At 48.3% G+C, this 20580-nt stretch overlaps 4 protein-coding genes and 1 long non-coding RNA gene across 6 annotated transcripts; 2 read left to right on the top strand and 3 right to left on the bottom strand.

Annotated features, from left to right (window-relative positions):
- Positions 1-368: 368 nt before the first annotated feature.
- Positions 369-3149, top strand: LOC112898419 (transcription factor RF2a-like). The gene is made up of 4 exons (XM_025966741.1): positions 369-961; positions 2184-2316; positions 2598-2682; positions 2833-3149. Exons 1-4 carry the CDS (start codon positions 369-371, stop codon positions 3147-3149), a joined length of 1128 nt encoding a protein of 375 aa, XP_025822526.1.
- Positions 3150-6979: 3830 nt separating this feature from the next.
- Positions 6980-9018, bottom strand: LOC112897455 (receptor-like protein EIX2). Its single transcript, XM_025965746.1, has 2 exons — positions 8680-9018; positions 6980-8592 (listed from the first exon to the last, which is right to left on the bottom strand). Exons 1-2 carry the CDS (start codon positions 8924-8926, stop codon positions 7901-7903), a joined length of 939 nt encoding a protein of 312 aa, XP_025821531.1. The 5' UTR covers positions 8927-9018; the 3' UTR covers positions 6980-7900.
- A 2071-nt stretch (positions 9019-11089) lies between these two features.
- LOC112896357 (peptidyl-prolyl cis-trans isomerase FKBP16-3, chloroplastic) lies at positions 11090-13679 on the bottom strand. Its single transcript, XM_025964299.1, has 8 exons — positions 13384-13679; positions 13040-13242; positions 12645-12949; positions 12319-12402; positions 12175-12224; positions 11925-11973; positions 11540-11614; positions 11090-11372 (listed from the first exon to the last, which is right to left on the bottom strand). Exons 2-8 carry the CDS (start codon positions 13101-13103, stop codon positions 11259-11261), a joined length of 741 nt encoding a protein of 246 aa, XP_025820084.1. The 5' UTR covers positions 13104-13242; positions 13384-13679; the 3' UTR covers positions 11090-11258.
- Positions 13413-14722, bottom strand: LOC112898384 (putative magnesium transporter MRS2-D). The gene is made up of 5 exons (XM_025966709.1): positions 14483-14722; positions 14325-14378; positions 14031-14173; positions 13781-13903; positions 13413-13581 (listed from the first exon to the last, which is right to left on the bottom strand). The coding sequence occupies exons 1-5, from the start codon at positions 14720-14722 to the stop codon at positions 13413-13415; spliced, it is 729 nt and encodes a 242-aa protein (XP_025822494.1).
- Positions 14723-15207: 485 nt separating this feature from the next.
- Positions 15208-20208, top strand: LOC112897737. 2 transcript variants are annotated; one of them, XR_003229732.1, is made up of 5 exons: positions 15208-16756; positions 18181-18847; positions 19509-19567; positions 19739-19833; positions 19932-20208. It is a non-coding gene; the product is annotated as an uncharacterized LOC112897737 (long non-coding RNA). The 2 variants fall into 2 exon arrangements; XR_003229733.1 differs by having other exon boundaries at positions 15211-16756; positions 18786-18847.
- Positions 20209-20580: the final 372 nt, after the last annotated feature.

Below are 20580 nucleotides of genomic sequence, written 5' to 3'. Positions count from 1 at the left end.
ATTCATACACGTTATCCACACCCTCATCAAATTTTTATAACCCAAAAATATACTATATAAATCTCCCAAGTCTCAGATGATTCTCCTTGTTCCATTCTATACATTTTTTTCTGATCCAAAATTGAGTAACTTGCTCCGATCAATACATCGTTTCCTTCTCTTCTCTCTTCGTTTGAACACTGAAATTGCAGGTTATAAATTCTTCTTTGCATGATTCCAATTCTTCATAAGCAAATAAATTCAGATCTAATATTCTTCTTTCTCATGAATTTCTGTTCGTCATTCCGTCCATCATTCGCAGCGTAACTTGGACAAACGTATTTGCGTCAAGGCGCCTCCTTCGAGCAGATTTTTGGTACCAATCACATATGAACGTGGACAAGACACCGATCCCAGGAGGCGGCGGCGGCGATGCGGGAGGAGGAGGAGGCGGCGGCTGCGCCGGCAACGTTCCGGCGATGCAATCCTCGTGCGACGCGGTGGCGGCTTCGCCGGCTCCTCACACGGAGTGCGACATCAGCCGCATGCCGGACTCCCCCATGCGCAAGCCCGGCCACCGGCGCGCGCTCTCGGACATCATCGGCCTCCCCGAGGACCTGGACCTCGGCGCCCCCGGCGCCGGCGACGGGCCCGCGCTGTCAGACGAGAACGAGGAGGAGCTCTTCTCCATGTTCCTCGACGTCGAGAAGCTGAATTCGCGGTGCGGGGCATCGGAGTCGGAGTCATCGTGCGCCATGGCGGGGGGTGGGGGAGAGGCGACACAGACGTCTGCCGCGCCTGGGGCAGGGCTCAGGCCGAAGCATCAACAGAGGCATTCGATGGACGCCTCGAGCTCCATCGACACGGAGAATCTGTTTGGTACATCGGCGATGGAGGGCGTGTCGCCGGCAGAGGCGAAGAAGGCAATGTCAGCCGCAAAGCTCGCCGAACTTGCGCTCATCGACCCCAAGAAGGCAAAAAGGTATTATTTTTGTGGGTTTCTTTTGTTTGTTCTTCATGTAGTTTCATCAGTTAGACTATCTTTCGTTCATCTGAATGTGTGGCACAATCGAATGCTATTTTGTTATTAATTCGTTAAGTCGATGAATTTTCTACTTTTTGGGCAGCGATTCTTGTTCTGGTTTGAGTTGTTGCATGATGATTCTGTAATTGATGCAAAATAGATGGCATGAAACACATGGAGTTGATACGAGGAAAGAGAGAATATAGAGTCTTACAAACTCATCAAGTGGATTTTCTCTTATTGAGATATCGTTCAGAGTTCATTTACGACAACCAAACATGCCTTTCCATACTAAAAACAATGAAATATATGGCACGGAAGCCATATTTATTAATCAATTAAGAAGAAGGGTGAGAGCCTGTGCCAAGCTGGGCTCGAACGTGGGTTGGCGCAGGCGAAACTAGCACTACTGACCAAACTCGCCTTTCCTTACTCAAGAAAATTACTGATTAATAGAGGCCGTGCACCGTAGCACCTAAGATAATTTTCTTTTTGGCAAACATAGGCTGACTCCTTTGTGCTATAAATGGTAGATGTGTATATGTATATATGATGTGAAACTTCAATGTTTTTTTCCAGATCATGTTGCAGTGATACTGGATAAGTAGCATTTCATTGATGAATGATTCTGTTCAGAGGCTGTTTTTCTCTATATTGGTATAGGTGTAGAAAGGCTATCGATTTTCTGTCATGAGACAAACCTAACGGCCATGACTTATGAGAAATTTCGCATCAGGCATGGAGCAAAATCTGCATTTTATTTCTTGTTCTAGTCCAAAGGAAATTGTATAATGTATTCCTTCACTTCCGCACTTATGCTCAGACTTGGCACTTGGGCAGCTTGTAACAGTAGTTGCATTCGTCTCGTTTTCTTCTGAACAATCATATTTCTGATGCAAGTAAAATAGTTTGGAGTTTGTCCCTAAATTTAATCCTCTTCATTGTGATGTATTAATGTAAATTAACTTATTTAAAATGACATCCTTGTGTGTATGTGTGTGTATTTTGATAAAACTGGTTCTCAGTAAGAAATGAAGCTGTAAGGATAATGGGATAGGACCAGAATAATTGTGACGCAAACATTTTATTTTTGGCCTGAAATATGAAGCACAGTTAGTTCTTTTGTTCCAGAAGTGCTTAATTACATACTCTGACTGTTACGTGCTGAATCATTTGATAGGATTATAAATAATAGACAGTCAGCAGCAAGATCAAAAGAAAGAAAGATGCGGTATATTGCTGAACTTGAGCGGAAGGTGCAATTCATGCAGAGGGAAGCCACAGCATTGGCAACTCAACTGGCATTGTTACAGGTATGGACTCTTCTACTCTTATGGTGATCATGTAATTTTGAATTGTTGATTACTGTTCTATAGTATTATGACATTATTTAGGATAGCCATTCAGGATGTTCTAGTCTATCAGCAGTAGAAACCAACAATAATTTGCTGAGTCTGAATCTGATGCAACATTTAGTTTTCTTTTGCTGTGGGCAGCTAAGGCTTTTGCTTTGTATCTTGGGTTACCATGTTGATTTTCTATTGATGTTCATTCCATATAGCTAACCATTATTCCCTCCATTATACTGATACAGAGAGACACAGCTGGGCTCACAGCTGAGAACAGTGAACTGAAGATCCGTCTGCAGAACACAGAGCAACAAGTCCACTTACAAGATGGTAAAGCTTCCATCATACTAACACCTGTTCTTCTAAATTTGTTATCTTGTTCATTTTGCTACAAGTGGAGCAATGCTGCAATTTATGCTCTGGTGACAACACAATCGAAAAACTCACACACCTCCCGGCTTCTCTTGAATGCTGCCCCAGCTCTGAATGAGGCCCTGAAATCGGAGCTCCAGCGACTGAAGATGGCGACAGGCCAGATGGGCAGCGGCGGCGGAGGGGCGATGAGCTTCCACACATCACCTCACCCATTCGGCGTGAGCCAGCAGGTGTTTCACCCTAACCAAGCAATGCCGCCCTTCGTGGCGATGCAGCAGCAGCAGCATCCCAACCAGCCGTTGCATCCTCTGCAAACCCAGCAGCTGCAGCAGGCTGCGCTCAACCTGAACATGAACGGGCCAGCGCCTGCTCCCAACCAGTGGCACTGGGGCGACGCATGGTCGGAGAGCAGCAGCAGCTGATTCATCAGTGATGGAGGAGGGTGGTGTCGTCTTGGAAATCGCGGTTTATATGTCAGGATGATTTGGTTTTGGGTATTGCCCAAGTATAGATATATGATGATTGATGATGATATATGTTCCGGTAAAGAAAAAAGTGATGTAGTTTAAGGAGGTTGGATATCAAGTTCGTGTGTCTTGCTTTCCAAGGATGCTATGTTTTGGTTATACTGAATAGTCCAAGAAAGATTGTTACATGTTTCTGCAGTTTATGTTTTTTTTCTCGGATGCAAAGGTTCTGCAGTTTATACTTGATCTGCCATTTTGATCAGATAGTATGTCACTGCCAAAATGGTACGAGTAAAGGGAGCCGGGTGATCTGTATGATGTCGTTGGGTATGAAGAACAATTTGTCGTCAGAGTCAATTCATGCCCTTTTGTTCGAATGAACATGGAAACCTTTGCTTAGCTGACGGATGAATGTTCATCGGCGCAGTAACTTTTTTTGGCGGCCAACTTGTCCGAAGGTCCGCATCACCTCTTTTCCGGTGTTGGGGCCGTACTGCTACGCCTTTGAAACGCAAGACGCCGGTGAGGATGAAGGCGGAGGAGAAGTTCCCGACGAGCCCCGGACGGAGGACACAGCGGAGTGACGACGCGTCGAGCTCAGCTCCAGGCTCCAGCTACTCCGTTCAGGTCCTCCAGTCAAGCTGCGTTGTGCTTTCCCAATCCTGAAACACTTTGAACGCAACGGAGCGGTGGCTGGCCGGCCGGCGACGGAGGAGAAGGATCCCGACGAGCGCCGCCGGAGGTGGCGGAGCCAGACGTCCCCAGTCCCGTCCTGGGCGTAGCGTAGCATCGTCCCCTTCCTGGCTTGGTTCAGTACCTCGGTAACGAGCGGGCTGAGCTGATTGGGCCGGCTATTGGCCCACGTAACCCTCCCCGTCACCTTCGCCAGATCGAATTTCAGCCGCACAACCCGCATTCAACGGCCAGGATGACCTCGACCCTGGGCGGTAACTGGAGTACGTAACGTCCACCCCGTCCAGGTCGCCGTGCCCCTCGCCCGCCACGGCCGCCGCGCTTCCTTCCGCGGCAGGCGGCTCGCCGGCGGTCAGGATGGCGTCAATGCGCGCGTGCTGGAAGCCAAGGAGAGCCGCGCGCACTGGACATTGGTTAGAGGCGGAACCACGGTCGAGCATCCGTTCTGCGCCGCGCTCAGACGGCGGCGCGGCGGCGGCGGCTGATGATGGCGAGGGCCTCACAGTAGACGGCGTTCACCGCGCCGTGACTCTTCTCCCGAGTCCCGACACCACTACCGACTGCCTGCACCAAGCGCCCCTTGCCGCGCACGGCTCCGGAGCTTCCGTCTGCCGCCCGCGCCACCGGCGGCAGTGCGTTCTGGTCTTCTGGGTCAAAACCGCGAGAGAGTACGGCGTCCCGGCCGCGACGAGGGCTCCTCCGTCCTGCACATCTTTGTACCTCGACCCCGGCGGTTCACTGAGTGGTTCTGGAGCTTCATCTCAACTGCAGTGTGCAACTTGCTTGTTGAGCTTGCAGCTGCACTGGATATGAGGAGGACGAGAACGATGGAGAATCCAGATGCAAACCCCAGCAATATACAAAGGTATGTCAGTAAATCGAAATGCCGATGAGGTCTATTATGGTGATCCACGGTGCTTGCTGTTGTTGGGTTGGGTCGGCCTACAAATTAAACTCTTCAGGCATCGCACCAGAAAACTGATTGGACCTCAAATTCAGAAACTGCAGAGTTTGTAGGCCATCGACAATCCGCTTTGATAGGTTTCCTGACAAATTTTCTCATCAAGATCAAGACAACGTCGAGCTAGAGCTCCAGCGACTCTGTTCAGGTACGTCCGTCCAGGCAAGCTGCGATGTGCTTCCTGCCCGAACGCAACGGTGCGGTCGGCGACGGAGGAGAAAGGTCCCCACGAGAGCCGGAGGTGTCGGAGCCACACATCCCAGTACTCGAGCAGAAGTCTCCGCCGACGCCGGGCGCAGCTCCGGCCGTCGCCATCGTAGCACGGTCGTCACCTTCCTAGCGGCAATCGCTCTCTACAGGCTTGTCTGTCATCTTCGCGGACCTCGTTAACGAGTGGGCTGAGATTATTGGGCCGCCTATTGGTATCGGCCCATATAACACTCCGGGCCACCTTCATCTGATTGGATCTCAGCCGTTTATTTCAGATGCAACGGCCAAGATGACCTTTACCCCGGACGGCAAATGAAATACCGTCCACCCGGAAGGCAAATGGAGTTGCGTCCACCCCAAGCAGCAGGTGCCGCTCGCCATGGCCGCCGCGCTTCCTCCGCCGTGGGCGCTCGCCGGCGGTCGAGATGGCGTCAGTGAGTGATGACAGACAAGAAAAAGGCGCCTCCCGCAATCCGTAGTGGAGCTTTGTAACTTGCAAGTGAGCGAGTGCGGTCGGTGCGCGCGAAACGGCCGCTGTCCGCCCACGCTACTTGACGCGGCGCTCCCGTCCGCTGTCAGCGCCGCCGGCTGGGATGGGACTTCGAGAGAGTACGGCCGCCCAGACACGAAACTGATCGTGAGGACCTCGCCGCGCCGCCCCAGCGCGTCCTCCTCCGAGACAACCACAGCCACCGTCTTCTTTCCTGTTGCAGGCAAGTCACTCCTATCACCTGCAGTAGCGCTAGCGGCGCCCAATTTTACATTCTGATTATCGTATTGCCACAATTCAGATGGGTCGGTGTTGTAACCTAAACTTAACAGATTGCCTGTTATCCCAGACTGGAATGTTGAAGTTGATTTATACAGAGCAATGGTAAGATTGGAGAACACGGGCCGATTATTTAACACAATTTGCACAAGCACCTGGCCTATCCAAAATATTTTCATACTAAGAAATGTTCCTCCAAGCTGCAGTGGAAGGCCCTCCAAAGTGGTACCGAGTAATGGAGTTCTGACTTGCAGTCGGTATGGACAGGTCTCGTCCTGCTAACATCCTGTTGGTATGGAGCTTTATGTCAGCTGCAGCTCGCAACTTATCGAGTATGCCATCGGTGAACTGAAAATAGACCTTTCTTGCAGCTGCACTGGATATGAGGATCGACCAAACAATCGAGAATCCCGATGCAAAACCCAGCATCATACAAAGGTATGTCATCGTATCAAAATGCTTGTTGTTGTTGTTGTTGTTGTTGTTGGGTAAACAGATTGTCGATAGTGGAGCCCCACAAAGATCCACATTGCCCAAGAATGAACTTGCAGAGAAAGTCGCAAGTTGATGTTGGTATGGTATCTTTCCTGACAGATCGTTGTAGGATAAATCCAGGTACCCCAAAGATGGCAGTGCCGTCAAGCTCTGAGGTATTGAACCTGATAGATCATTCCATGAGAGATCCATTGATTCTAAATATATCATGCTTCCAATTTCATCAGGAATACTTCCTCCAATGTGATTCCTGGACAGATTTAAGTTAAATAATGCAGATAGAAATCTTATCTCACTTGGAATCTCACCAGTTAATTGGTTTGCTGAGAGATCAATGCTCGTTAAGCGGTTATAATATTTTCTAAAAATGAGCGCTAGACCTTTAATTGTCGCTCTTAATGAAAACGTGTACACGGAAAAGTAAGCACCCCCAACGCCATAAACCATGAACTCAATAAAAGGTGATGTGTCCCACTCTGGATTATGCATGTACATGGATGTTAAATTTCCCAGAAAATGTGGTACAGGGCCAGATAGTTTGTTGTTACTTAAGTCCAAATATTGCAGAGCATGAAGCTGTGACAGTACTTCAGGTATTTCACCAGAAAATTGGTTGGACCTTAATTTCAGAAACTGCAGAGTTTGTAGGCCGTCACCAATCCATTTTGGTATTCCTGACAGATTATTGTCTCCAAGATCAAGTAACACCAGCCTGTTGCATGACTGGAGTGAGGTGGGCAAGATCCCAGATAAGTTGTTCATGCCGAGATCCAATGTGATGAGAGAATTTAGAGAACCCATGGTCGATGGTATTTCTCCCCATAATTTATTGCTTGAAAAGTCTATGATATACAGTTTCGAATTCTTATTCCAACAATCAGGAAGCTCCCCCGAAAGATTGTTACTGGAGAGATCAATAACTTCCATGGATACCATGTTGCATAAATCCGTTGGGATTACTCCGCTAAGAGAATTGTTTGAAAGCAGCAGGTAATACAATTCATTGCCCCCAAAGCTCTGTGGCAATGATCCAGACAAGTAGTTGTGGGATAAATCCAATACTTGAACACCAGTCGGCAAATCAGGAATTCTTCCCTCAAGTTGATTATACCTCATGTTCAGAATTGTCAGCATTTTCAATTGCTCCAAACTTGCTGGCAACTTCCCAGTTATGTTGTTTGTTGACACATTTAAGCTTGTAAGCGATGAAGAGAAGGTCCAGATCCAGTCAGGTAACATGCCACTAATGCCTGCACTGCCTACATCAATCTTCTCGATTCTAGTTTGAGATTGCAGCCAAGTTGGAAATTGTGGCCCAACCAAGCAAGTATGCATTCCTACCTCTCTGAGTTGAAAGGGTGGCACCCAGCTGGGCTTCATGACAATCTTCAAGGCATTTGATGACAAAATTAAAGTATCCAATCCTGATAAATTGACAAAGTGCTGTTCTGATAACGTGCCTCCAAATGAATTAGAGGAAATATCCAAGTGTGTCAGGTTCGATAGCTTGCCCATGCTGGCTGGTACATCTCCAGATAGTGAGTTCTTACTGAGATCAAGAACTCTTAAGCTAGCCATTTACTCAAGCCAGCCTGATAGATTTCCTTTTAACTTGTTAGCAGCAAGGTCAAGGATTTGCAACTGCTTCATGCAGGGTAACAGAGTCTTCGCTATGACACTGATATCTCCTGATAAAAGGTTTCCAGACAAATCGAGGCGTACTAAATTGCACAAACCACTTACTGATCTTGGTATTGATCCTTCCAACTTGTTGTCCGTTAGTCCGACAAACTTAAGTGATGTCAGTTTTCCAAGCTCATCGGGAATCACACCTGAAAGCTCACAGCTAGATAGCTCCAACCCTGAAAGGGAAGATAGATTCCCAATCCAACTTGGCAAGGAAGAATTCAGATTAGTGTTACTCTTGAGATCAAGTATTTTAAGGGTGGTGAAGTTGACCTGAGGAAAACTATTGAGGTTGGTGGCAGGAAGACTTGCATCATTCAAGTGAAGCACTTGCAGCAAGGGAAGCATATTCACAGCTTGCAGCCAATCCAAGGAGGCAGCAAGATATAACCAACTGAGGTCAAGATACCTCAGGGAAGTGAGTTTTGAAACCCAATGGAAGTTGTCGACAGTTGTCATTTGAGAACCGGATAGGTCAAGATGTTGGAGCCTTGATAAATTACCAAGCTGAGGAGGGACTGGGCCACCAAAATGGGCACCCGAAAGATCAAGATACCTCAACATCTTGAAGGAGCCTATGAATTCTGGGATGCTCACACCGCCAAAGTCATTTTGGCTGAGGTTGAGGTACACCAAATCTGTCAAAGCAGCCAAAGTTGGACTGATCTCACCTTGGAGAGCGAATTCGCCAAGGTCGAGCTGGATGACACGGCTGGTCTTCTTGCTGCATCTAACCCCGCTCCAGCTGCAACAATTTTCGCCTCGCCATGAACTTAACCTTCCATAAGGATCGTTGATGCTGGCGTTGAAGGCAACCAAAGCACCCCTCTCTGCTGCAGTGCACGCCGCTATCTCCCTGGTGTTGATGATCAGGCACCAAAGGGCCAGTGCTGTGAGCACTTTCTGCACAAGCCCCATGCTTGTCGTGGAAAAATTTGTCTAGAATAGGGGAGCTAGTTCTTCGCAGTCTCACGCTCTTTTTTCTTATGGAAAATGGAGCCAGTGCAGCTGAAGACTTGGACCTCTAGTCTTCGGCTCTTTGCTCCCAGTCTCCATGAACTGTTGACTTCTAGTTTGGAAGCTTTCTTTTACGCGTGTTGATTGTAATTTGGACCGCCTTGTCCTTTTCCAAGGGCGCAAGGGAACTGCAGAGCAAATTTGATCATTCCATATTGAAAAGTAGATGCTGTCCTTTTGTGGAGCTACCTTCAAAAACAAACATACGGTATTACGGTTACATTTCCATTGTATTTTGCATGTATTTTCCACGGTATAGCTGAATCTCTACAAAACTAGAAGTCTGCAGTTCTACCTGAAACCGAGTAAAGTTTTTTTTTTTGAGGGCAGAAACCGAGTAAAGTTGATCGGTGATCATGTGATTGTTAAATATGACAATTGTTAACCAATCATACGTTAAGACGTTCGCATCTGATCTGCGTGTTTTTTTCTTGTTCGATTTTAGGCCTGCCATTTTAATCGTACCAACGAAGCTTCACGGCCATGGTTTGCATCTCTATAAGCTGGCCACACTGATCAGCTATTATCACGGAAAATAAGCAAGGTGATCCGTATCATGTCACTAGCTCCCAGGACTTTGCTTAGTTCAGCAGAGCTCAACAAAACTCAGACTTTGCTTAGGACTATTAGTAGTTGAATGAATGAATGAATTGTTCCAACTGCAGAATAACGCTCGTTCTGATGACGCATCAAGGCACTCGTCACTAACTCGTCAGAATTCAGATACGGCGTCCTGCTGGCAGTTTACTTCAGTCTTGAGCTCTGCAACCGCATGGACACGCGAAGCTAGTCTCTGATCGTGAGTGCAGCGTCCGTCTTCCTCCTCTCCGGTCTCGATCCGAGCGCCGATCGGCATCCGCCTTCACCGCCGCCTCCCTCCCCTTTTTCTTTATTTTCTGTACCTGGGTCGGTTACGCACGAGGTGGCCCAATCAAGCCACCCTTCCCAGTCGCCGGCCCGGCGCCGTTGCTGATGAGTGGGCTGAGATAATTGGGCCGGCCCCGGCCCATCCGTTTCGCACTTGGTTCGCTCCAGCCTAACGACCGTCCGTTTTGGATTCAACGGCCGTCGCGCTTTCTCCCTCCGGCGGGACGCGTGGGAGTCTGCATAAGAATGCCCGGTCATCCCGCCGCACGGAACGTTCCTCATCGTCGGCGTACTCTCGCGGTTGCTCTCCACTGGGCCTCGCCCTGCGGCGCGGAGATGGCGATGTCTGTCGCTGAAGGTTGAGGCCGGGCCTGGTAGCCGGCGCGGGCAGCCCTTGGCGCATCCGTCACGCGCTTCCGGCGGCGAAGTGGCGCCGTTCAGGGGGCGGATGCGAGGAGACGTAACCCTCCTGGTCGTCGTCGGGGATCGGAGCCACGACAACGGCCGGCGCCACAGCCGCCGCGTTTTCTACTTTTCTCCCTCCGGCGTGACGCGTGCGAGTTGCCTCAGAATGCGCGGCCATCTCGCCGCACGGAAGGCTGCTCCTCATCGACGTACCACGCGCAGCTAGCCTGGACCTCGCGGCCTCGCCCTCGCGCCGCTGAGCTCTGGTCACTCGCCTGACGGCCGACGGCCTGGCCGCGTCGGCGCGGGCACCGCCTCCCGCCGCCGTTGTCACGCGCTGCCGGCGGCGCAGTGGCGCCACTCAGGACGTCCGGAGATACAATGCAAGGCGCGCGCGCGCGCGCTAGCCCGTCGGCGGCTGCGGTTGGGCGCGCTGGGGGGGCAAAGAGGACACCAGGGCGCGGCGCGCACCCGCGCCGACGGCACCGCCGCATCGGCGCACCTCGCTCGAGCGGCTGACGGTCGAGGGTTCTCTCTCCCGATCCTCCCCGTTTGCGGACGCTGGCAGGAAATTTCTAGCATTTCCCAGCGCCTACCGTTTGGCGCCAATCCTATGTTTCAGGTATATACAGTCCTGAATTTGACATTGCCAGACTCCATCCCTCTCATGGTAGCTGCCGAGCTCACATAGTGGAGGAGCTCTGAAACACAGACACCAATCCCACACTGAAAAGCTGGGCAAGCGAACGAACTGGCTACTGCACCTCTGCTCGGGCAATCGACACAGAGGAGTTGTCACATATCATTGTACCTTCAGTGAGTTTCCAAGTACCCACTCAAACGTTGTTGCAATGTACCGAACACAAATACTTGCACAGGGATTGCAGCCGGAAAAGAATGTACAGTAAGTTGCTCTTGCAGTGTACTACACAAAAAAGGTGACTGTCTCAGCAGAACGTTTTCACTCATCATCAAGACCTGGTATGTATAGTAAGTTGACGTCGAATACGACGGGGCTGCTGGGTGGTACTCTTGGCCTTCCTGGAGCTGAAGTAAGACCCTTTGGAAACGCTAACTGTTCATGATCAAGAAAAAGGAAACCATCACTACCCTGTCTGAGTCTTCAGAACAAGAAGCTCTTCTTTGTCAGATTGCTAGCTTGTTTGCCTTCATTTTCAATTTTGGTGAGATTGCTCGGCGAAAAAAAACAATATGGTGAGGTCTATGCTACTTAGTACTTACTGGTCCAGGTATATACAACCGACGTAGTCCTCCAACCTTCATTGACAAAATTCCTTCATCAAGCCCCTGTATAACCTAAAGTTGCAAAACAGATGAATTAGCGAACAAAAAAAAAACCATCTCCAGCATGCTGACAGAAAGTTGAGAAGTGTTTTTTTTTCAGTAATCATTTCCTTTTCGGCAAAGTAGGTTTATCTATTAATGAATTGAATATGAACACTTCAAACATCAGCGGTTTTATATTCAAATAAATTTATCATCACATCTCTCAGTCCAATTGTGGTATATTTTAGAACATGGATTTCAAGTCAATTTATACTGCATCACTCGCTCCAGTTATGATACATTTCTCAACAAACATATTAATCAGAACATTGAGAAATACCTGTCCTGATCCAACCCGGAATATGTAGGGCTGACCTTTCTCTAGTGAACTGCTCAGACAGCAAAGCACAATAAGAACAAGAATGGTTTCCATACCAAGAAAAAAAAAATTACCAAATGAACATAATTGGAGTCTTCAGATTTTGATTTGCGAACAGGACATCAGGTAGAACGTTTCTGCCTTGGTAAAAAAATACAGATGAAAGACAGCTCCCTAGCTGAATGTTAGACATCAAATGTCCAAACCTCACCTGTCGAATATCTGCCCATTTGGTACCATAGCAACATAGTTTGCAGCAACCTACATGGCAGGAAGTTAAATTATCAGTGAGCATATATGGCTAGTAAAAACAGCAAAACATATTTGAGAACATCATGACCAGATGAGCAGCAACCTGGAAACCAACGGGTGGGCTTGGCCCTTGGCCCACTTTGATGTCCTTGTACTGCAGGCCGGATTCTGTAGTTACCATAGGCACCTGGATAACATGAGGTAATTCAAATTTAACATTCTTCCTGTATTCCCTTTGAAACAAGATATGTTTTGTGTCCCATATCAATTGTGTGAGCATATCATAAAGCTGCTGAAAAATTCAAGCAGACATCCAATTTCTGAAACCAGCATCTTCTGAATGTTATTCAGTCATTTTACCAATTCAACTGAAAAACTCAACAGCATTATCCAAGATCGACACAGGACAGACACGGAGACTGAACCTACATTTTCGAGCTCGCTTTCGCAGGCGGCGTCGCAGAGCTTGGGCTTCTCCTCCGGCGGCAACCCGGCGGCGACGGCATCGAGCGCGGCGAGCCCCAAGGCAGACGCTCCCAGGGCCACCCCTAGCAGCCCCCTCCTGGTACTACTACCACTGCTGATCACGAAGCCGTCAGTTGCCCCGCATTGAGCGGCGCTTCCGCCGGCAGCGGCGGCCTTGCAGCAGCACGGCGCGTCTGATCCCAGCGCCCTGCTCCTGGACGCGCCGCCGCCGCGGAGCCACGCCCTCGACGCCGACGCACGCCTCGGCCCTGTGTGGACAAGCACGGACGGGTGAGCTGAGACGGCAACGAAAAGGAAGCTGTCTGCACGTGCGGGGGCAACGGTGGCGACGAACGGACCTGAGGGGAGGAGGAGCGGCGAGGCGGAGGCGGAGGCGGATGAGGACGCTGGTGCGGCCGCCATGGACGGACGGGGAGAGAGGAGCGAGCAAGAGGAAGGCGGGGAAGAGCCAAGAGTGGATAGAGAGTTCGCTGGTTTCCACCACTCGCTGGCCGCCAAGCGTGCCCACCAGAATCTGCGCCCGTGCGAGATGTGACCCCACCTGGCACCGGCCAGTTGATACGGATCATAAGATTTGCAAAAATTGAGCACACAAAATCCTCGAAGAAATTCAAAACTTAAGATTTGGAACATGGTATTGACCAAATTTGAAGTGGCCAGCAAGCAGAGAGAGAACATTTACACGTTCCGGAAAAAAATTACAGCGCATGGTCACCGCAGTATGCCGTTCCTCCGGTAGCAGACCATGGCGACGGCGAATAGCGCGGCCGCGCCTCCGAGCATGCCGCCGGCGGCCTCCCAGAAGACGGCGGTGGTGGGGATCCTGTACAGCGCGATGCGGATGTTGATGCCGAGCACCGCGGTGACGGCGATGGCGCAGCTTGACCATGAGCGTGGCCGTGGACAGCACCGCCCCCATCTGCAGCAGCTGGTTCTGCTTGTCGTCCAGCATGATGTTGATGTAGTCCTCCGTGTCCTCCTCGTACTCCCGCAGCTTTTTTTTTCCCGATCCCGACCCAATCCATCGATCAAAAGATTGAAAAGAAACGCTGTTAGTTTCTCAGTCCATGATGGGTAACCATCGATCGAGCTGCACGAAGTAGGCCTCCAGCAAGTTCTCCAGCTCGTCGACTTTGGGCGTGAAGGCTCCGGATCCTTCGTCGTCGCCGTCGACGTCTTCTTGTTCGGCCTCGCCATCTTCCCTGCTCATCGTGCAAAGCGAAGATGAAGATTCCAACATCTCCAGCAGAGTGGCAGTAAGGTAAGCTGTGGAAGGAAATTAAATGCTAGCTTGTCTGAAGGCGATCGCCGATCAGAATTGTTCAGTACCCCTCTTGGTAGGACTCGGCCGGTTCTTTGCCGATGTCGAATCTCGACGACTGGCCGGCTGCTTGGTACGCGACCTTCTCCGACAGGTGCATGGCTACCATGTCCGTGTCGTCATCTAGCAGGTGTTCTAGTTCATCTCTGACCTGTCAAATGCTCGAGATCGAGAGTGCTTCAGCATTACCCGAAATGTTGAAGCTAGCTAGCAAGCGTAACCATCGTTGTTCAGGGGTTCGATCACCTTATGAACTCCACCGGAAATCGCAACCAATCGGCTCAAGATTCAAGAGTGCTGACTTTGGAGGTGAGCGCATCCAACGCTGGGTATGCCTCTTTCTCCAGCATGGAAGGCTGATAAGAAATGTATCAAGCAGAGTTTTTCAGGAATGGATGTCTGATGAGAAATGACTAAAGCTCCATGTCTGATCATGGGCCCTGGGCCCGGAGACGAGCACCTCGGACGCGGTGATGACGGCGCGGACGCGCTCCAGGCTGACGACGACGGCGCGGTCCCGGCCCATGAGGCTGGACGGGTACGACAGCGCGCGGAGGTCCCGCGCCGGCAGCCCCGTCCGCCGCATCCGCTGGTGCTTCCCGATCGCCTCCACCCGCCACGCGCCCGCGCCCGCGGAAACCATCGCCCACTCCCCCGCCGCCGCGTGCCTCCGCCGCGGTGGCGTGGTCAATGTGGCCATGGCCGGCAGCTGGCGCGGTTAGCATCCGGGACGGGCCGGCCGTGGCGTGGCTGCGGGTTACTTTGTACGCGCGGGCGTGCCCCGTGGCGTGGCTTGCCGGAGGCGGCAGCATGCGGGGGAGTGGCCACACGGGCGAGGCCGCGGTGAGGTCAAGGGATCATGTCGCTGCCTTGTGGACCCGAAAGCATTTCCCATGCGGTGAGCCGGTGAGGTCAACGAACGCGTCACTTGCCACCAGGGCCGATGCGCTTTGGGCTGAGAGAAATGGCTTGAGCCTACAGACGAGAGAGGAAGAAGCCACACGTAAGCATCGAAATATCTTCAATATTTTACATAAAATCCTCTAGTTTGGATCACAATTAACAGTCGCGATCAAAAATATTCGACGCAATATTTCCATAGAAGACCTCGATTTGGATCGCGATTAATAATCACGATCCGATATTTTTCAAAACGGTCCCTGTATTTTACAAATCAACCCCTCCGACGAAATCCGCCATGGCTCCTCCCGTCCCGCGCCGCCGGCGACGGAGAAACCCGCCGTCTCTCTCCCTCCCCACGTCTTCGCCGCCGTCCGCAAGTCGTGGGCCGGCATTGCTTCCCGCCGGCTGGCGGACCCCGCGCAGCACCTGTTCGCGTTCAGGTCCACGGCCACGCACCGCCGCGGCGAGATCATCGCCGTGCCGCAGGGCGGGGAATCAGCCTCCTCCCGCCCCGGCCGCGCGCGCGACTTCGGCCCACAGGGCTCTCCGGTTGCGGCCTCATGAGCTCCGCGGTGGCCACGCCCCACGACGACCTACGTCCGTGCGGGACCTGGAGGCTGGGCAGCTGGCCAGTTACGGTACCGCGAGGTCGCCCTGGCGCTCGCCAAACGCGACGGCGAGCTCGCCACTGGCCCCTGGGCGGTGGCGCGTGAGGCGGCGGTCCCACTCCAACCGGGGGAGCGGCGCCGGCGCGAGCGGCCTGGCTGACCCGCGCGCCCTGCCCACCTGCTACGCGCCGTCGCCGTAGCCAGGCTGCTGCAGTGCCGCCGTGCCTTCTCGTCACTGCAAGTACGTTCTGCTGGAGCAAGCTCTGCTCTGATCCATGGTGTTGGACTGTTCGTTTCATTATCGCGTATGGCCAATGCAAATTCACCGCCGGCTGCTTCCTAGCCCATTCGTATAAAAATAAATTTAATGAGACTGCAGTTGATCGGCTAGTGCTGCAGCATTCAAGATGCAATTTTATTTGTTGGCGAAAATAGAAGGGGGGGGGGGTGGAAATTGGAAATTGAGAGATTATGCAGTGTCTCCTCGCAGTTTGGTATAAATTCGTACCGCGCAGATCATACAGGATGCGAAAGCTTTGAGATTTGAGACCATGGATTGGCCACAGAACAGAAATCGCCGCAGCTGGTGAAGAAACAATTGAGTATCTGAGGGATACAGCAGCAGGACGCCAAGGCCCACCATACACATCATAATCTCATTCTCCAGAATCTAGTTGTACATCAGGTGGAGAATGCAAAAAAACAAAAAACAAAAAAGAAGAAGCTCGGACTAGATCAAAAGAATTATAATTCAGAATAAGCTCTTGGATTGGTGATGTAGTTCTAGCTTGAGATTTAAGAAGAGGGCAACATAGTGAGTCATGGATCCATGAAGTATGCAACTCCATGCTTGTTCTTTCTTTATATCTTGTATCTAGGAAAAAAATGCTTGCTCGGTGCCGTTGTTATCGGGTGTGAGCGACCCGTTTGGACTGTATAGAATAGGGGAATCGACTGGGTGCCGTCCATTTCGACGCCTTAGCTTCGTTGTCATCGGCGAGCGAGGGCCGAGGGGAGCCGAATCGAGGAATCAGAGTCCTTCTCGTCGGAATCGGCGATGCTGATGGGCAAAATCTGTGACGTCGCCGACGGCAGACCTGGTGGCACCAGGCCGGGGACGCCAGCAAGAAGGCGAATTCGTTTCACGCCGGCGGCCAGCAAGCTGCCCCTGCAGATACAGGGCGCGGATGCCATGTCCTCTCCGCCAATTCGTTTCACGCACGGTGAGTACTTCCAGTCCCCCTCCTCCTAGATCTCGTGTGCCCAAAACCAAATTCGCTGTCGCATCATTTCCCCCTTCCATTTCCCGATATGGATCACCGAGGTGGTGGGAGGGGAACTGTAGTTGTTCCCATGGCGGGTGGGATCGTGGGAGGGGTTCATAGCCTAATGTGTGTTGATTTGTGCCATTGTACTGTTCTAGAATTAATAGGTTTTATGCGATTCTAGGGATTTCCTCTTGTTTTATCTGTGATTTCTGTGCTCAGCCTGTGCTCTGTCGCTTGCTTACAGTAGCTGCTTGGTACCGAGGGGGGAGGGAGTTCAACATTTTTGATATATATGTATATGCTTATTCATGATCGCACTTCAGAGATCAGCTTAATATCAAACATTTGATTAATTTCTGCAAGCATTTTATTTTGTTAATAGTTACTGTGCTGGCACATCCTTATTAGTTTGCAACTGTTCGTTGAGTTCAATTTCAATCTGCCCTCATAGCTGTTTTAGTTTATCAGATAGTATAGCTTCTGTTCTTGATTTTTTTTCTCCATCATTTTATCATATTTGTAACACTCAACATTATAATGCATATGAACTTAATGTAGCTTCTTACATAATTACACTCAGACTCTTTTATTGTAATTACATGATGCTGCACCTATGTATACATTTAATTTTAGTCATGTAAGTTTTCCAAATCTGCAAATTTGAGTGATGTGATGTTTCATTTTGGTTTAGGCTTTGGCTCATCTAGCTTAGCTTGTGATGATAATTTGTGGTGCTTGATTTTTGTAGAATTTAGATTTTCTTTGTTGCATTTTTGATGAAATGGTGGCATGTTTTCTAAACAAGTGGTCCCTGATAGTTTATTTGGATATCTAATAGTTCCTTGTCTAGCCAGTATCGTTTCGCAAAACATTTTGTCGACTGTTTGAGTCTGCTCATCCTATGGAAGGATCTCAACTGGATGTCTGAATGCGTATATGTGTGTGTGAGAGAGAGATTGAAGTTATCTTTTTCACATACTATATCTGTGGTTTGTGTACTACTAGGTTCCGTTTGTAGACTGTTATCTAGATGTTCTGCTAGGTTCATGTGTTTTGCAGTTTGTGTGATTTTGTCTCATTTGTGGTTGATTAGAGCCATAATTGTGTTAGCTTTGTAAGTCAGATAATTACTATATTGTGTAGTAAGTAAAGAAACATTTATCAGCCTCTGGCATTGTTTGGGGTTTTCAAAAAGCTAGTATTAGCATCTGGTAAATGATCATTTTCAGTTAATATAAGACTTTGTCTTACCTTTTGCATGTCAGATTATTACTTTATTGTGTAGCAAGTAAAAAAGTAAACTCTTTGCTTTTCTGATATATTTATATATAGTGCTATATGTTTATTGTTCTTTTGATTGGTGTTGTTGATTATGTCAGAGGACTCCACAAAAGGGTGACGGCCACCAGTGAGGGTCTTTGATGAAGATCTGCACGGTGCATTTAGCAGGTCCTAGGGGAAAACTTGTGTGGTCATTATACTAAACTTACAGCTAGAGAAGTTTGTGTGATATCCACATTACTCCTGTGTAATTTTCTAAACATAGTAGATAACGTCTCTGAATTATTTGGTCCAGTAAAGTTACATAGTAACTATTATGAGCTTGTTTTCTTTATGAAGATCAAGTAGTTAAATATAATTTCCATTTTGTTTCGTTAAAGCTTGCAATGCTTTCATCCCATCAGATCTTACAATGTGAGTTTTAGTGTAATTTGTGCATAAGACAACTATAAGAACCTTTACTATATTTCACAGTACTTTACAGAGTTATTTTTTTTCATTTCTGTAATTCTAAAGATAATGCATGTGCCCCTTTGTCACTGTGTATCCTGTGTATGGCCCCTTTGCCTTGTGCTACTACTTCCACGATTCTTTTTGTGTTGGGGTTAAAAGGGTGTTAGTTTATTCCCGCCAGTTCTTATTATAATGATTATATGCGTCCTTACTAATTATATTGTGTTTCCTTTGTTCCTTTTTCCCTAAGTGGAGCCAAAAGAATCACTCCACCTCCACTGCAAGGGGTCAGGGTCCTTTTTTGCAAGCAAGGTATTTTTCAAGTTTCTTTCCCGATTATAGTTTAAACTTGTTATAGTTACAGAGAATGATTTTTTGTATCTTATGTTCATGCTTGCTGTAAATTTTTGGATTGAGGGGGTATAATCAAGCCTCTTTTATTCAATATGTAGTAGGATCTGTTCATATATGCATCTTTGTGGACTTTATTTTTGATATCTAGACTCATGCCTTTTCTGTTAGGATGTGCTGCTCCTTTTTTGGACATTTGTATGCTATTTTTTTTTGTGTGACACTACTTTCTGGTAGTTGGACTTCTTTTTATTTCAATTGGAGTTGCCTAATACTGTACTTACACCCCAAATTTTTGTGTATCTTGTGTGTATGGTCACTGTAATTTAAAAGATTGTGCATACAACTTACACCGATCCTTTTTTGTTCATTGTAGCAACCATATCTTGCTACTATGCATTTCTATTGCCACTTCTATGTGGTTTTTCTTTTATACGAAATAATTTATATGATTTCATATGACTGTGTTTTGACATGCCACATTGTGCCAACTCTGAATTTCTAATTTCTTCTTCGTTTGTTAGTTTGATTAACTTGAGCTCTTATTTTTATTGGAGCAATGATAATGTGCGAGTTAACTTTTGTACTACAAATGAGTGCCCATTGATAAAGCTATTTACAGTATATGAAGCTCATGTTTGCCGGCTGGAAATATCTTTCAACTACTGATGTCAGTTTCAGGTAATAAAGCTGTTAGAACATTTTTTTTTACTTCTCTAGCTCCTGGTATATCTAATAGTCTAAAACAGTAACTGAGTTGGCTCTAAAATATTTGCACTGAACTTTATGCATCAGTTTTCCACCCTACTTTGATTGGCACCGGAATGACTCTGACAGTCGTTTTTTTTTTAGAAAAGCTCTCTGATAGTCAGTACTCGTGTTGTCAAGCACTGGGTCTCGTGATGGCACTTAAAAGGCTCCATCTACACGGATCTCCTTTACAGGAGGTATGATCTCTAATTCTTTGGCAATGACATATGTTGTTCAGCTTTTAACAGTATACAAGAACTATAATGATTATCATGGACCTGTCTTGATTTTTCAGGTCAAAATTTTCAGGTGTTGAATTTTTCAGGTTTGTGTCAAAATTTTCAGTGTGTTTTTTTGCTTGTTATCACCCAAAAAATGTACCTCTAAATTTCTGTTTTTCAAGATGTGTTTTTTCCTTATTATCAGCCAAAAAGTTGTACATGTAAATATGTGTTTTTTTTCTTGTTATCAGCCCAAAAATTGTATCTGTAAATGTGTGTCTTTTCATATATATGTTTTTTCTTCAGATCCATGATAATAAAAAATTGTGTGTCTTTTCATATATCAAAAATTGTACCTGTAAGTGGGCGCCCGTCCCCGTGTGTGTGGGTGTGGGCGCACGCAGATGTTGTAAATGTTCTGGTAAATGTAACTTTATTATCAGCAAAAAAATTGTACAAGTATTTTTTTTGTTTATTTGTTGCTTTTCTTTATTTCTATTCTAAACCAAACAAAACAAGCTAAGGCTGAGTCCAGTGGTGGGGGGAGATATATCTCCGCCATGTTAGATCTCACCCTCACTCTCACCCCACCCCTCCAATGCACAGGTTACAGTGCCAACTCTCACTTCTCTCTCTCCTCCACGTCAGCTTTTCTTTTTCAAATTTAATTATTTCAACCTCCGCGTGGACCAATAGAAACACGCCACGTCACTCCCGCCTCAC

This window comes from Panicum hallii, chromosome 6 (assembly GCF_002211085.1).
Source record: "Panicum hallii strain FIL2 chromosome 6, PHallii_v3.1, whole genome shotgun sequence".
Taxonomy (NCBI): Eukaryota; Viridiplantae; Streptophyta; class Magnoliopsida; order Poales; family Poaceae; genus Panicum; species Panicum hallii.
This window is presented reverse-complemented; position numbering and strand designations above follow the sequence as displayed.